The 13,289-nt window shown below is 60.7% G+C and overlaps 2 protein-coding genes across 7 annotated transcripts in view; both read right to left on the bottom strand.

The window, feature by feature from the left end:
- Positions 1-956: 956 nt before the first annotated feature.
- SSH3 (slingshot protein phosphatase 3) lies at positions 957-7,874 on the bottom strand. 4 transcript variants are annotated; one of them, XM_023526479.1, is made up of 15 exons: positions 7,690-7,874; positions 7,191-7,231; positions 6,405-6,636; positions 5,412-5,530; positions 5,260-5,331; positions 4,875-4,940; positions 4,574-4,762; positions 4,390-4,483; positions 4,043-4,171; positions 3,915-3,961; positions 3,138-3,284; positions 2,774-2,974; positions 2,405-2,678; positions 1,759-1,995; positions 957-1,606 (listed from the first exon to the last, which is right to left on the bottom strand). In XM_023526479.1, exons 1-15 carry the CDS (start codon positions 7,753-7,755, stop codon positions 1,502-1,504), a joined length of 2,019 nt encoding a protein of 672 aa, XP_023382247.1. In that variant the 5' UTR covers positions 7,756-7,874; the 3' UTR covers positions 957-1,501. The 4 variants fall into 4 exon arrangements, with proteins under 4 accessions (XP_023382247.1, XP_023382248.1, XP_011384425.1 ...); XM_023526480.1 differs by having other exon boundaries at positions 7,191-7,228; XM_011386123.2 differs by having other exon boundaries at positions 957-1,995.
- A 1,035-nt stretch (positions 7,875-8,909) lies between these two features.
- The window catches only part of ANKRD13D (ankyrin repeat domain 13D), a 12,102-nt gene continuing 7,722 nt past the window's right edge, over positions 8,910-13,289 (bottom strand). For 2 of the 3 annotated variants that reach the window (XM_023526478.1, XM_023526477.1), the window contains 7 exons: positions 11,543-11,604; positions 11,316-11,446; positions 10,244-10,401; positions 10,029-10,145; positions 9,784-9,947; positions 9,615-9,706; positions 8,910-9,356 (listed from right to left, as the gene is read on the bottom strand). In XM_023526478.1, the coding sequence (XP_023382246.1) occupies positions 9,065-9,356; positions 9,615-9,706; positions 9,784-9,947; positions 10,029-10,145; positions 10,244-10,401; positions 11,316-11,446; positions 11,543-11,604 (1,016 nt within the window). In that variant the 3' untranslated portion in view covers positions 8,910-9,064. The remainder of the gene's footprint in view (positions 9,357-9,614; positions 9,707-9,783; positions 9,948-10,028; positions 10,146-10,243; positions 10,402-11,315; positions 11,447-11,542; positions 11,605-13,289) is intronic. The other variant, XM_011386121.2, reaches the window with a different exon arrangement.

The following is a 13,289-nucleotide window of genomic DNA, read 5'->3' as shown; positions in this document are numbered from 1 at the left end:
GCTGAATTCTATCCAGGTATAATGACGTGTATTGTTAAATATCAAAGTGGGAGGGGCCGTGCGCAGGGATTTCCTGGTCTAATCCCTTTGTTTTACACAAAGAAACAGAGACTCAAGGCGAAGTAACTTGTAAGTGGTGACCGCGGGGCTAGAACCCAAGTCTCCGGGCCCCTTGATGCTCTAGGGTTAGAACACCAAGGTGTGAATGAGAGATTCACTCTTGAAAGTGAGAGTGAGGTCTCAATCAATGAGCACCTTTGGTGCCAGCTGCTACCTCTGCGGCCTGCTTTAAGGGAAGGCGTTGCATACCCCCCCGCCCCCCACCAACCAAAGCGGTGTGTTATAGGGCCGAAAATGTGATCTTGGGAAGAGGGGCTAGAAGTGACAAAGCTGGAGCCACTCACTCTTTTTAAACACTAAAACTGAGCAGATGTAACCCCGAGGCAGAAGGGGAGGACCATCGAGGGTTCTTCCAGGTAGTCATGAGCTGGCTTGGAAAATCAGGCTCTCATGCACTGAGCAAGAGAAGGATTCTTGGGACCCAAAGTGTGCTCAAAAACTAGCATCACGTGTCCACAAGGAGCCTCAGCTTCTAGAACCGGCTTGGTCCTGTCCAGACAGGCGTTGGCAGCTTCCGTTTCCTCACAGGTAACTCCCTCCAGCTGTCCCAGCATAGCCAAGCACCTGCTGCCCCGTGTAGACTTGTTCCCCCACCGACTTGCCTGGGGGCGGGGGCGTGGGCAGCTAACCTTCACCCAGGCCCTGCCCTGAGATGAGGGAGATAGCCCTGGCCTCTCCCCTTCCCCATTCTTCCTCCCACTCCACCCCACCCCACCCCACCCCAAACAGGCCCATCCTGAGATACCTGGGAACTGCGAGGAGAATGTAGGGGGTGAGAGGCCAGACTCCTCAGGTAGCCAGAGAAGAACTGGACTGACAGGTAGACAGCCTTATCGTAAACTTGAACATAATATGAAAATTTTTTATTTCTAAGTACAAAGCCAGATACTATAGATTATGAAAAACTGGCCAGAGGCCATGAAGGACAAAAAAGAAGACTCTCTTTGGCCTGGTGCCTTGTGGCCCAGGGTAGTGCCATGGGGTATGGGTGAGGGGCTGGGGGCAGCAGCAAGACTCTGGCAGGCTGTAGGGGGTGTGAGGGAGGCCAACCTGCCAGCCCCATCTGAGGGCCCAGCCCTCTGCTCCTCAGAGCCTTCCAGGACTGGGGACTGAGGGCTGAGGTTACTCTCGTCCTTTGGGGGCCACCAGTTCTCTGGCCTAGACGGCCCCAGGAAAGAAGGGGTGGGGCAGGTATGAGGCAGACGGCAGTGGGTGACGGAGGGAACATGAGCCTTTCTGCATTGGGAAACTACGTTTTTCTGCATTGGGAAACTACGTTTTCTTCCGTGGCTGCAAGTGAGTGTTTCAGGCAGCAGTTGAGAATGACGCTAGTGCACTGCTGCCTCCCAAAGCACCTTCAGTCTCTCTGGCACATCCCGTTTCAGAGAAGGTCTTGAGCCCTTGGACAGGTGGACGTGGGTCTGAGACTTAAGGCTGTAGGAGCTGAGGCTGTAGTGATGGGGGTCTGAGGCCTCCTGCAGGGGAGCTAAGGGGAGTGCAGACAAGCTGACAGGAGTGAGGGGTGCTGGTCCCAGGCGCTGTGTTCAGGCACCTCTACTGTGTCTAGGGGACACGGGCGTCTGTGAGGGCTCAGGCCTCTCCCTCCTCCCCACTGCCGTCCACGCTGGCCTGCCTCACCACCTTCCGGAACCTGGGTGTAGAGGAACGGCAAGCCTCCCTCTGCTCCTGCTCCTGCTCCTGGAAGGCCCGGGTCCGGCTGGCCACCAGTGCGGCGCTGTTGAGGGCAACCACAGACTGGCGAGAATTGAGGGCAGGCCAAGGCCCCTTGCGGACCCGCCGGCCTCCCTTAGCCTTTGAGAGCTGAGAGAAGGACCGTGGAGGGTCTTCGTCTGAAGACTCATTTGATGAGAAAACCTGGGAGGGTGAAAGTATAGGGAAGAAGAGTCACAGGAGGTCCTTCCAGGGCAGGGCCATAGGGTCCAGAGCCTGGGGAAGGGCAGGTGCAGAATGTCTGCTTCATGAACACAGAAACCTGAGCTACGCACAGGGCTGACTCCCAAGGAGCCCCTCGATGCCCCTGTCCCTCGATGCCCCCGTCCCACGACTGCTCTCCAGCTCCCATGGAAGGCAGCACTTACCCGCCCTCACTAGGTCTCCGCAGCTGCTCTGAAGGGACCATAGGGAGCTGCCCAGGGTATGGTCCCCATGCTCAGGTGCGCCCCCCCAGGGTCGAAAGTCAAGCACTCACTTGTCCTGGTCTTTCTCCATCCTCCCGCCACCTGCTCCCTCCCTCTGGAGGACCTCCACCCAGCCCCAGCCTCACCTCTGGCAGGTCACCGGCCCCTGAGGCGCTCTCCAGCTCTGAGGGGGGCTCCAGGAGGCTGATGGACCTCATGACCCCACGGAGGTTGATGCGGGGCCGTGGCCCAGGCTCTTCTTTTGGAGTTGCCTGGCTCTGCTCCAACCCCATAGCTATCACCTCCCCACTGCCCCCTGGTTCTGGCGGAAGAGGTGGGAATGGTGTAGAGACCTCGGGGGCCAGGGGCTCCTCTGGGGAGGCCCCACCCACTTTCTGCTCCCAGACATGGCTCTGCCGGCTGTGAGGAGGTGGCTCCGGGTCAGCTCTGAGTGACCCGGCAGCCAACCCCAGCGCCCACCGCCACCACCCCTGTCCCCTTGCCCCGCACCATACCTGGCGGTCAGGATGCCCTGGTAGGTCTGCAGCTGGCGCAGGAAGCCGGGGTTGGGGCGGGCGATGGGCCGGAGCTCCTGCACGTGGCGCAGGGCCTGCTCCAGGCTCCAGCCGTACTGCTTCATGGCGTACGCTACCACTGTGGCCGCCGAGCGGCTGACTCCCATCTTGCAGTGGACTAGCACCCGGGTGCCCTGCGCTCTGTGGAGGCGGGACGGGTCAGTCCCGCTTCCCTGGCCCCTTGCTGCGGGCAGGGCAGGCGGCGGGCTCCCCATCCGGCAGAGGAGCAGGAAGGAAGGACCCCGAGGGCCAAAGCAGCCAGGAGGAAGGCATGGGTGCACAGCTGGGCTGGGGATAGCCTGACCTGGCGGCCTCCACAAAGCGGTGTGTCTCCTTCCAGTGGGGCAGCAGCTGGGCTGACTCCTCGTCCCAGAGGCGCACGTTGTGGTATACGAAGCGCTCGGGGTAGAAGTTGTCGATCTCTCGGGCCACGTTCAAGATGTGGCTGACCCTGCAGCAGGGATTGCAAGGCCGGGCTGACGTGGCCGAGGCCCGAGGCCCGAGGCCCGAGGCCCCAGGCCCATAGCCCGCCGCGTGTGTGTTTAGTTCTTCTTTCTGAGTCAGGAGGGGGCAGCGCAGTTATGTTGGGAAGCTGCGATGACTGTGGCCCTGGGCCAGTCACCCCCGCACCCCCCGCGGGGCTCGTTTCTCTCCAGTCTGGGTAGTTGCTGGCGGCACTGCGACAGTGACCCGTCTGTTATTCTCAGAAGGCAGTCCGAGACCGACCTCTGAGCTACACTCATGGGGTGGGCATGCAGCAGCTGGCTGACAGACGCCATAGCAGGCTCCCCAGAAGCCCACGGTGGACAAATGACAGGAACCTATGGGAGCAGGCAGCCGGGTCCCCCGGGAGAGGGGCACTCCCATCTCCCCTTTACGGCATGGGGAGGGAGAAGAGTGGGCCAGGGAGCCGCTGCAAGCTGGCAGGGTGGCTGTTCTCCTGGCCTGGCCTCGGGGGGCAGGGTTGGAAGCAGAACTAACGGCTGCTGAGGGGACTCTGGGGGTTTCTGGCTAGGTGGCCCCTTAAGGGGAGGTCGAGCAATGTCGCGGGGTGCACAGTCGCGGGGGCCCGGAGCCCTGCCTGTTTCTCTGCAGCTCCTCCAGGTTCGCCGCGTTCCACTCCGAGCCCTAGGGACAGGGAGGGAAGCGTCATTCTCCCTCCGCCCCGCTGAGGCCTCCTCCTCTCCCCCCCCCTCCCGTGCAGCTCACCAGGTAGAGGTGCGGGAAGATTCGGGAGGCCCGGTCTTGCTGGGCCATGAGCAGCAGCATCTGGTTATCGATGAAGTCGCGGTACTGTTGGAGAGGGCGGCCCAGCCGCTGCTCCAGGGCCTGGCGGATCTGCAGGCGGGAAGGAGAGGAGAGGCTCAGGGGCCTCTGAGGACAGTCCCCTGTCCCATCTAGACAGAGGGGCTGAGGCCAAGCATCTGGGATTGGCTCAGGACAGGAGGAAAGCCGGGTGGGATGGCTCCAAGGAGAGTAACACCCAGGGCCCCAGTGGAGGGTCCCCCCACCCCACCCGGGCCCAGCTCACTCCCCAGCCCCAGCACCCAGCCCACCTCCTTAGAAGTGATGCTCTCCAGGTCACTGGTGTCCAGCACCTTCCACAGCTCGGCCCGGATGGCCTGCTCCATCTGCTCCTGTTCCAAGGGCCTGGGAGCCGAGCCGGTCAGTTCAGGGTCCCCTTTCCCACTCCGCCATAGCACACCCCTCCCCCCAGCTTCCACCCCTCCCTGCACTGACCTGCCAGGCTCAGTGCTGGGAGGCCGCAGAGACTCCAGGTCGGCCATGGCCATCCACTCGTTGAGGCAGCTCTGGTCAGAATTCAATCTGCCCTCATAGTGGCTGGCCCAAGTGAGGGCACTGCCCCCTGGCACAAGACCACTTCCTAGAGCCACCTCACATGCCTGGTGTAACACCTGGAGTGTGGCCCTGGGGCAGAGGAGTGGCCGAGTCACACTGTCCTCCCTGCTGCCCCTCCCCAGACCCTGCAGCCATCTCTGAGGAGAGGAGGCCCGTCCAGAGCTGGACCACTCCCCCTTACCACATGGTCTGGATGGAGATCGGCTTGAAGATCCGGCTCTGCCCACCAGACGTCACACTGAAGCCCCTGCCGGAGACCAGGTGTGGGTGGAACCCCACTCCCGGCTCTGGGACAGAGCCCCTGAGAGGCCTGCTCACTAACCACCTCTTGAGGCTGGTCCTCAATATGTACACATCATCTGAACTTCAGAATAAGCCCCTTTTGCCAGATATGGGGCAGTGACTTGCCCAGGATCAAACAGTGACTCTCAGGCAGAGCTGAGAGCAGGCCCAGGCCGCAGACACCCAGCCCGGCGCCCCTGCCCCACCCCACGCACCACACTTGGCCACTCCACCCCCCCGTCCCTCCTCTCTCCTCTCTCCTCCCTCCAGTTGCAACCTCTCACCCGTCTCCATCTAGGTACACCTGGGTGTCACTCCAGAGAGGCAAGACCAGGCCCAGGGTGCAGCTGGGGGAGCTGGCAGGACACAGAGGGAAAGCCATTGTCCCCCAGCGCTTCACCTCCTAGCCCCCCTCCCTTCCTCTCCCTGCTCCCACCTGCTATCAGGGAAGTCTACCCCCAGGAGGACTGTCTCATCCTGGCTCACGTGATCTGTTGTGGAAACTACCAGCAAGTAGCGGAGCCGGGAGGGCCGTGCTGCCTCCAGCTGGGCTGCCTGGAGGGATGGGGAGAGAGGAGCCCAGGGTCATAATGGCCCAGAGGACCCCACTTCTCCACCTGTACACACACTGGGCCTAGGACAGACCCACCGCCATGGGCCCACTCCACACCTATCCCCTTCTTCCCAGAACCCAGATCAGTGGTTACATTCCAGTGGGTTCCAAGTTCTGGATTTCACGGTCCAACAAAGTGTTTAAAAAGGTTTTTCTTAAAGGGGGTGTGTGTGGAAGAAGGGGAGAATGGGCCTGACATAGATTGCCCGTTTTTATTTCTGCCTAGGAAGGAGGTTAAAAAAACCCTTTCACTTGTCATTGCCATCATTTCATTCAAGAGACATCTCTCAGCAAAGAAACATTAAGAACACAACCTCACAGTAAAAAGACAGCTTCAGTGGAATAAATTCAGCCTTACGAAAGACTACATCTTTTTTTTCCCATTTTGCTGCGGACAGTGAGGAGTCCCACAGGAGCTGGGCCTCCCACTGCCACCTGTGTCCTGTTGCCCCATGGGCCCCTCCAGCACACCAGCTCCCGGTGGGTGCTGGGCAGGCCCCCTGAGCACCGGTCCATCTACGGACAACTCACAGGCAGGAAGGTCTTGCTGTGGCTGCGCAGAAACAGGCCCCTGTGAAATCCCAGCTCTTGGGCCTCACTGGGCCCTGCGGGCTCACGCAGGACAAACCGCCCTGTCCTTCCCCAGCCCTCCAGAGACCTGAAGACAGCCCCTTGCCCTGTTAAAACAACTCCAGCTGGAACGGCAGGGTTGCAGGGCTTTGGATAACTGCTTCACGCCCCAGGGTGGGCCCTGCCCTCACACACTGCGCTCTGTCCTCTCCTGTTCCCACCGCAGGGCTCTGGACGGCCACTCACCAGGCGGATGTCATCCTGCGGCCTCAGCAGCTCTACCATGAGGTGGAGGTGCTGTCTCTGCTCCTGCTTCTGGGGACTCTGCAGCCCACGCCTGTCGTCTGTCTGATCCCCGTGGAGCTGCTCTTCCCCTGGGGCTTCCTTCGCTGGCTCGTGGCTGGGCTCAGCTGCATCTCCACTGTCCCCTCCGTCCTGCAGTCCCAGGACAGCCCCATGGAGCACTGCAAAGCTCTGCCTGTCAGGGCAGTGGCGAAACCGTTATGACCTGTCGTACCCCTTGGGGCAGGGTCACGTCGGAATCACCTGGAGGGCCTGGTAAAACAGGTGTTGGGCCCTGTCCTAATAGTCAGTAGGTCTGGAGTGGCGGCCCGAGAATGTGAATTTCCAACCAGTTTCCAGGGGGTGCGGCCACCACACTTTGAAAGCCACTGCCTCACAGGCTCTCAAGCCCCTAGCCCATCTATTCTTATCTGAGGGGTCTGGGGGGTTGCTCCCTTTCCCTTACCACCTGTCTAATTCAGGCCCTGTTGTCCCATCCTGTCCTTTGGCTTGTGACCACTGGCCTGAGCCAGGCTCTAATGTAGTGGGTGAAGGAGCCCCAGCTGACCAGGGGTAAGATGAAAGCAAAGGCAACCAGGTGAGCACCGCAAGCCGGCCCACCCGCCTGCCGTTCCCACTGGCGACACTGCCCCACATATCCAGTAGTTGGCTTTGGCTGCGAGCCCTCCAGGACGGCAGTGGCCAGGCCCGGCGGCTGGATGACTGACTGCGTTGAGGCGAAGCTCTCACCTTCGTTGGAGCCGGCTTCTCCGCTTGGAGACTTGGTCCTGCTGGGAAAGGGGCCCCAGGGTGCAGTGAGGATGGGGAAGGTCTCTCCTCTCAGGTATGCTGGGGCGGGGGGATCACTCCCAGAGAGTGGAACTAGAAAAGGTGTCAGATACCCTTCCCACCCTTGTCTACTCTCCACCGGAGGCACTGGGGGGTCCTGGGCCCAGGTCTAGCTAGGAAAGCAGGGGGTTAAAGGTGGGTGGGGTGCTAGCGTTTGGCACAGGTCTGGGCCAGGAGGGAGGTTAGGCCTCCGTACGCTTGTGCTCAGGGAGCTGATTCTTGACTCAGTCCGAGTTCTTGGGCGTCTAGGGACCCCCCAGACCCCTCTAGCCTGAGCCTTGGGGTCCCCCTCCACACACCCCCAGGCTTGCGGGACGGCTGCCCCTGGGCAGGATGCGCTTCCCCCAGGCCCAGCAGGCAGCCAACTGCGTGGGCAGGACCACAGCAAAGTGAGACTCACCGCGGGCCCCACGGGCGTGGAGCAGCCACTGGCCGGGGGCGAGCGGCTCACTGTTACCAGGGCCATGGGCCAGGCCGGGGGCACCTGGGCCAGCACTGGGCACAGAGCCCTCCCACAGCCGCCTGGACAGTCCCTGCCCAGCAGGACCAGGAAGGAGAGAGCGGAGCCACCAGGGCCTGGCACCTCCTCGGGGGCGGCCCTTAAAGGGCCAGACACCCCTCCAGCCCAGCCGGTGGAGCCAACACCAAGTGGCCGCCGCCCCTCCCCTGGCGTCTCCCCAGGTTCTGCCCACCTCCCCCCCCACCCCGACCGCCCACCCCCCAAACACGTTGGGGGCGGAGCCGAGGCTGGGCGCAGGTGCCAGCGAGGCGACCGGCAGGGAAGGAGCCGAGCCGTTGGTATGGCAGCTTTCTGTCTGCGGCTGGCTGGGGTTCGGTCCTTCCTCCCAAGAAGCACACCTGGCCCTGCCCTCCCTGCCCCGCCCAGTTAGGTCACCTGAGCTCTGCTTTGGGCCTCAATTGTTCAGTTACCCAGCAGAGAGGGGCCCTAGGGAGGCAGGTGTTGGAGGACACAGGTCTTGGATAGGATCAGATGCTGTGCGTCTTAAGTGGGGAGGGGCACCCCAAACGTATTTCTCCATGCTGGTTGGCCCTCATGCTTCCACTCCCTGCATGAATCACTGGGAGACATGCAAAGCTTCAGGGGAAATCAGCTGGGATTTAGAACCCGAGGCCCACAGGAGACCCTCAGGGCCACCCTGGGCCTTCAGCGCAGGGCTGAGCAGGGTCACAGCTGCAGCAAGGAGGTGACTCGCCCGAAGCCACTCCGACAGAACACGCTGGAATGGGAGCGGGAGCCCAGGCCGGGGGTGCAGGGGGCTCTGGCTGTACGGAGTCCGAAGGCCAGCCTTGCCCCTTCCCTGGCAGGAGCATGAGTGGCTTCTGGGAAAGCCAGACTGGGTGGCAGGTGAAAGCTGGGTCTCCAGTAGGTGAGACAGGGCTCAGGAGCACCTCCTCTAAGGGCACTGGGCACATGTTTCTTCATTTTACCTCCCAGAAGCCATGGGGAGTGGGAGGTGGTCTCATTTTACAGCTGAAGAAACAGCCTCAGAGAGGCTAAGGGAGCCATGGCCAGGATTCGAACCCCGGTCTCAGGCCATCGCCCGTGGTCTCCCCTCAGCGCCCCACCCCCCAGTATCCCCCCATTGAGCGGAGCAAGCCTGCTGCTGAAGGTCTCTTTATTTCCATCCTGGTCTCCCGCGCAAGCCCACCCCCAGGGCTCCAGGCCCCAAACTCAGCAGCAGACAGTTTATAAATAAATAAGTTAGAAAAGCGGGTGGGAGAGCGGCCCAGACAGCCCTCCCAGGGCCAGGCGCTCAGTGCTCTGTGAGCGAGAGCCGCAGGATCCGCTGCAAGTCTTCCTCTTCCTGCTGCCCTCGCCGCTCACGCTCCTCCTGTTCCCGCGAGGACAACTCCAGGGCCAGGCGGAGCTGCTCCTCAAAGCTTGGGGGCGGCAGGGCAGGGGGCGTCCTATGAGGGGATCCCGGACCCCTGGGCTCTGTGGACATCCTCAGGCTTTCCTGGAGGGCCCTTCCAGGCAAGGCGTGAGAGGGAGAGCAGACCAGTGAGCACCAAGGCTCGGGGAGGAGGCCAAGGGCTGGGACATGGCTTCGGAGGACAAAGACAAAGACAGGGTGGCTGGAACCTGGGAGACCAGAGAGAAGGTAGGGCCCTGTCTCCCCATCCTGCATGCTGCCTTCAGTGGTGGGCAGAAATGCTGATGGAGAGTGACCCTGAAGAGGGCAGGGGTCCTGGGACCAGCACCTGCCTGCTGCCCACCCTCACGAGCCAAGGACTGCTGGCGGGCAGGTCTCTGAGGTAGGGCAGGACTGAGACATGGACCCGATAGGTCCCAGAGGGCCTCACCGCTCCAGCTGACGCTGCTCCTCATACGCCGTGGCTTGGGGAGGAGGGTGGGCACCAGGCCGAGTGTTGGTCAGGGCTTCCCAGACAGTCACCTACGGCACCGGGAGCCCAGAGCTGTCACCTCTGCTGGCCCGGTGCCCAGCCAGGGCCTAGCCCTACGTGTGCCCACCTGCTCCGCCTCCGTGCCCGCCTCGAGCAGGCTCTGCTGGATGGCGAACTGCAGCAGGTCGTCATCTTCGTCACGGAGGGGCTCACTGCGCTCCGCGCCCAGCACGCTGTACCCCTCGGGCACCTCGAACACGGCGGGGTCCACCTCACACGGGAAAGGGCTCCCTGGGTGGCAGAGGGGCCACACTCAGCCCCCAGGACCCAGAGGCCAGACGCCGTGCCACCCCCTCCCTCCCGCACTGCTACCTGGAGCTTCGACAGCAGAGCCAGGGGCTGGCACCCACACTGAGCTCAGCGGCTCGTCACAGCCACACAGGTTGCCGAAGGTGATGCGGGCGTTGAGCACGTGGAAAAGGGGAATCTCTGGGAGGGAAGCCAAGCCTGAGCTGCTGCAGCAGGGGCCCACCTGTGCCTGGCCCCCGCGGCCACGCGCACCCCAGCCCCTGGGGCCGCCCTCTCACCAATCTTGACCGGGAAGCCGGGTGGGAGGCGCAGGGTGATGAAGTCTCGCAGCTTGGCAAAGTGAGCGTTGCTGATGGCCATTAGGTCGATGATAGGTGTCACCTGGTCACCCAGGGACAGCGGGTGCTCCTCACTCAGCCACAGTGTTGCCTTGAACCTGCCCAGCCGACCGAGGACGTGGGCTGAGGAACCCCTGGTAGCCCCTCTGCTAAGGCCCATTCACTCCGGACAGCTGCCTTTACTCACGCCCTCCGCCTGGCCTGGGGCACCCTCCTCTCTGCTCAGCTGCTCCTGCCCGCCTCCCCGGGAGTGTGTGTCCTTCTGGCCCTTTGGCCTGAGCTGCCCCCAGACCCTGGGTCCAGACTAGAGCCTACAGTGGTTTGTGCCGGCTCAACCTGTCTAGATGAGGGCGGGGCTGGGCTGCCGGCTTCAGTCTGGGCCTCATCTGCAGCCCCGTCCTCAGCCCACAGCTGGCCAGCGCCTCACACTCTGCCATGCTTTGGGTGCCAGCACAGACCAGGGGTCAGGACCGACGGGGTTCAAATCCACTGGGCGGCTGAGAAAGGCCACAGCAGGTCCCCAGGATGGTGCTGGGCCCATCGTAAGCCGTGTCATGGGCCATCAGACCCTCACGGTACCCCTGTGGGGAGGCAGCCAGTGTGACTGTTCTCATTTACTGAGGAGACGCTCTTGCAGGGGGAGACGTTTCCACAGGCCGCAAAGCCAGGAGGTGGCAGAGCAGCGGCCCCTTCCCACTCTGCAAGCTGGCCCCCCGCGAGTATGCGTTACACTGAACAGAAAACGATACGTGGGTGGTGCTGCCCACTCGTTCATTCACTCGTCAAAGAACAGCGACCAGTCCTCTGGGCCAAGCCCCGAGCTGGGTGCCCAGGACCATGGATAAGACGGACCTGGCTCCTGCCCCCAGGAAGTGGAGGAGGGAAACCAACTGGGTGAGTGGGGCCCCCATTCCGGTGGGCCCCACGTGTGACAGGAGTCTGCTAGGGCTCAGAAGAACCAAGCAGGGTCCCTGTCCTTGAGGGCAGTCTCCAGCCAGCCCCCTGACCTCACCTCTGTACTTTGCTGGACATCTCGATGGGGCGGCCGATGTTCCGCGACTCCAGGCTGAAGTTGGGGTCAAAGTATTCATCGGGGGAAATGGCTGTGGGGTTGGTGGGGCTGGCTGCCTGCTGCACGGGAGCCTGGGTAGGCCCCGGGACCTGGCTTAGCGCTCGAGATGGCGCCTGCCTGGCCCCGCCCAGTGGCCCCCCAGCCCCTGACCCCCAGCCCTGGCTCACCCCGTTGTGGGAGGAGTGCTGCTGGGCCATCCCGAGGAAGGACTGGAATGGAGTCTTTCCCCCTAAGGAGAAGGGTGGGAGCCATGAGGGGGCTTTGGGCCACTGCCCCCAGACTGCCGCCCTCCACCCTGGGAGCCTCTTGTCTAGTGGGAGACGGAGCAGATAGCAATGAGGTGGCCTCCCAGCTTGCCCCAGATACTCTGGCCCGCCCAGACCAGGGCGACCCCACCACATGGAGTAACTGGGCAGGAGGCAGGCGCACCTGGGTTTACCTTTGCTCCTCGACTTGTCCTGATCAGACAGGTGCTCTGTGCGTGTGCGTGTCACCAGCTCCACATTGGTGGCACTGTATACCTGGGGAGCAGGAGGAATACAAGGGGAGCTGGGGGCTCAGGGCCTGTTCCCCATACTCAGCCTCACCAGCACAGGACCCAAGTCCTCCTGTCCCCAGGAACAGATGACATCTCACTCCCCACAGTGGAGGTGGCAGAGTCTGAACCCCGGGGAGTCACTAATGAGAGGAAAACGGTCCTCGTTTCATCTTGGTGTCTTGGGCGGGGGCCCAGGCTGGGGGCCCGTGCTGTGGGTGATCCCTACGTGCTCGGCAGGGGCTGGGTGCTCAGGTCCCACTGAGTTCCCACGGCCGCACAGGGCTTTCAGAGCCCACAGGCTACTCTGTCTCTCCCTCCACTTGGGTGGCTGTGGAGAAGGGGCGGAGTTCCTGGGCCTTGTCTCCTACCCAAGCCCCCACCACCAGCCTCTCCTGCCTTGGCCTCGTAGCCGCTAACGGTTTCCATCTTCTCAGACCGCCAGCCCCAGATACCACATTTGTTCCTGAAACAGACCAAACGGGAGCTGGTGAGGACCTACACCCCTCAATCCGGGCCAAAGCCTTCCCTTCTAAAGACCCCCTCTGATTAGCCTTCTCACTGTGAGGCACGCAGGGGCCTTGAAGAGGGTGCCTGGATAGCTGAGACAGCTGGACATGAACTGGGGACTAGAGATTACTAGGGAATTACTGTTAATTTTGTTAGCTATGTTAATGGTGTTGGGGCTGGGTTTAAAAAACATCCTTATTTGGCTAGAGTCATGTGTGGAACCATTTAATGGTGAAATGATATGATATCTGGGATGTGCTTTGAAACAGTCCAAGGCAAAAGAAAAAAAGATGAGGAAGGATCGATTCAACAAGATTGGCAAGATGTTGATAAAGGCTGAAGTTGAGTGATGAGCAGCACATTATACTTTTCTCTCTTCTTTCCATAATAAAAAGTTAAGAATAAAAGTATGTCTGATTCAACAATAATAGTTGGAGACGTCAATACCCTATTTTCAATAATGGATAGAAGATTAACAGTAGAAGATTAATAAGTAGACAGAAGATCAACAAGGAAACAGGACTTGAACAACACCATAAACTAGACTTAATAGACTTCCTTAAAACACTCCACCCAACAGTCACAGAATACACATTCTTCTCAAGTGCACATGGAACATTCATTCATCAGGACATAAAAGCCTCAGTAGAATTTAAAAGAAATCGAACAATGTATGTTCTCCGATCACAATGAAATGAAATTAGAAATCAATAACAGAAAAAAGATTTCGGAAATTCACAAATATGGGAAAGTAAACAACACACTCCCAAATAACCAAAGGATCAAAGAATAAATCAAAAAGGAAATTAAAACATACTTTGAAATGACTGGAAATGAAGATACAACATATCAAAACTTTTATGGGACAC

Source organism: Pteropus vampyrus, unplaced genomic scaffold, assembly GCF_000151845.1.
Source record: "Pteropus vampyrus isolate Shadow unplaced genomic scaffold, Pvam_2.0 Scaffold943, whole genome shotgun sequence".
Classification (NCBI taxonomy): Eukaryota; Metazoa; Chordata; class Mammalia; order Chiroptera; family Pteropodidae; genus Pteropus; species Pteropus vampyrus.
Note: the sequence above shows the minus strand (reverse complement) of the source record. Positions and strands in the feature narration are given on the sequence as shown.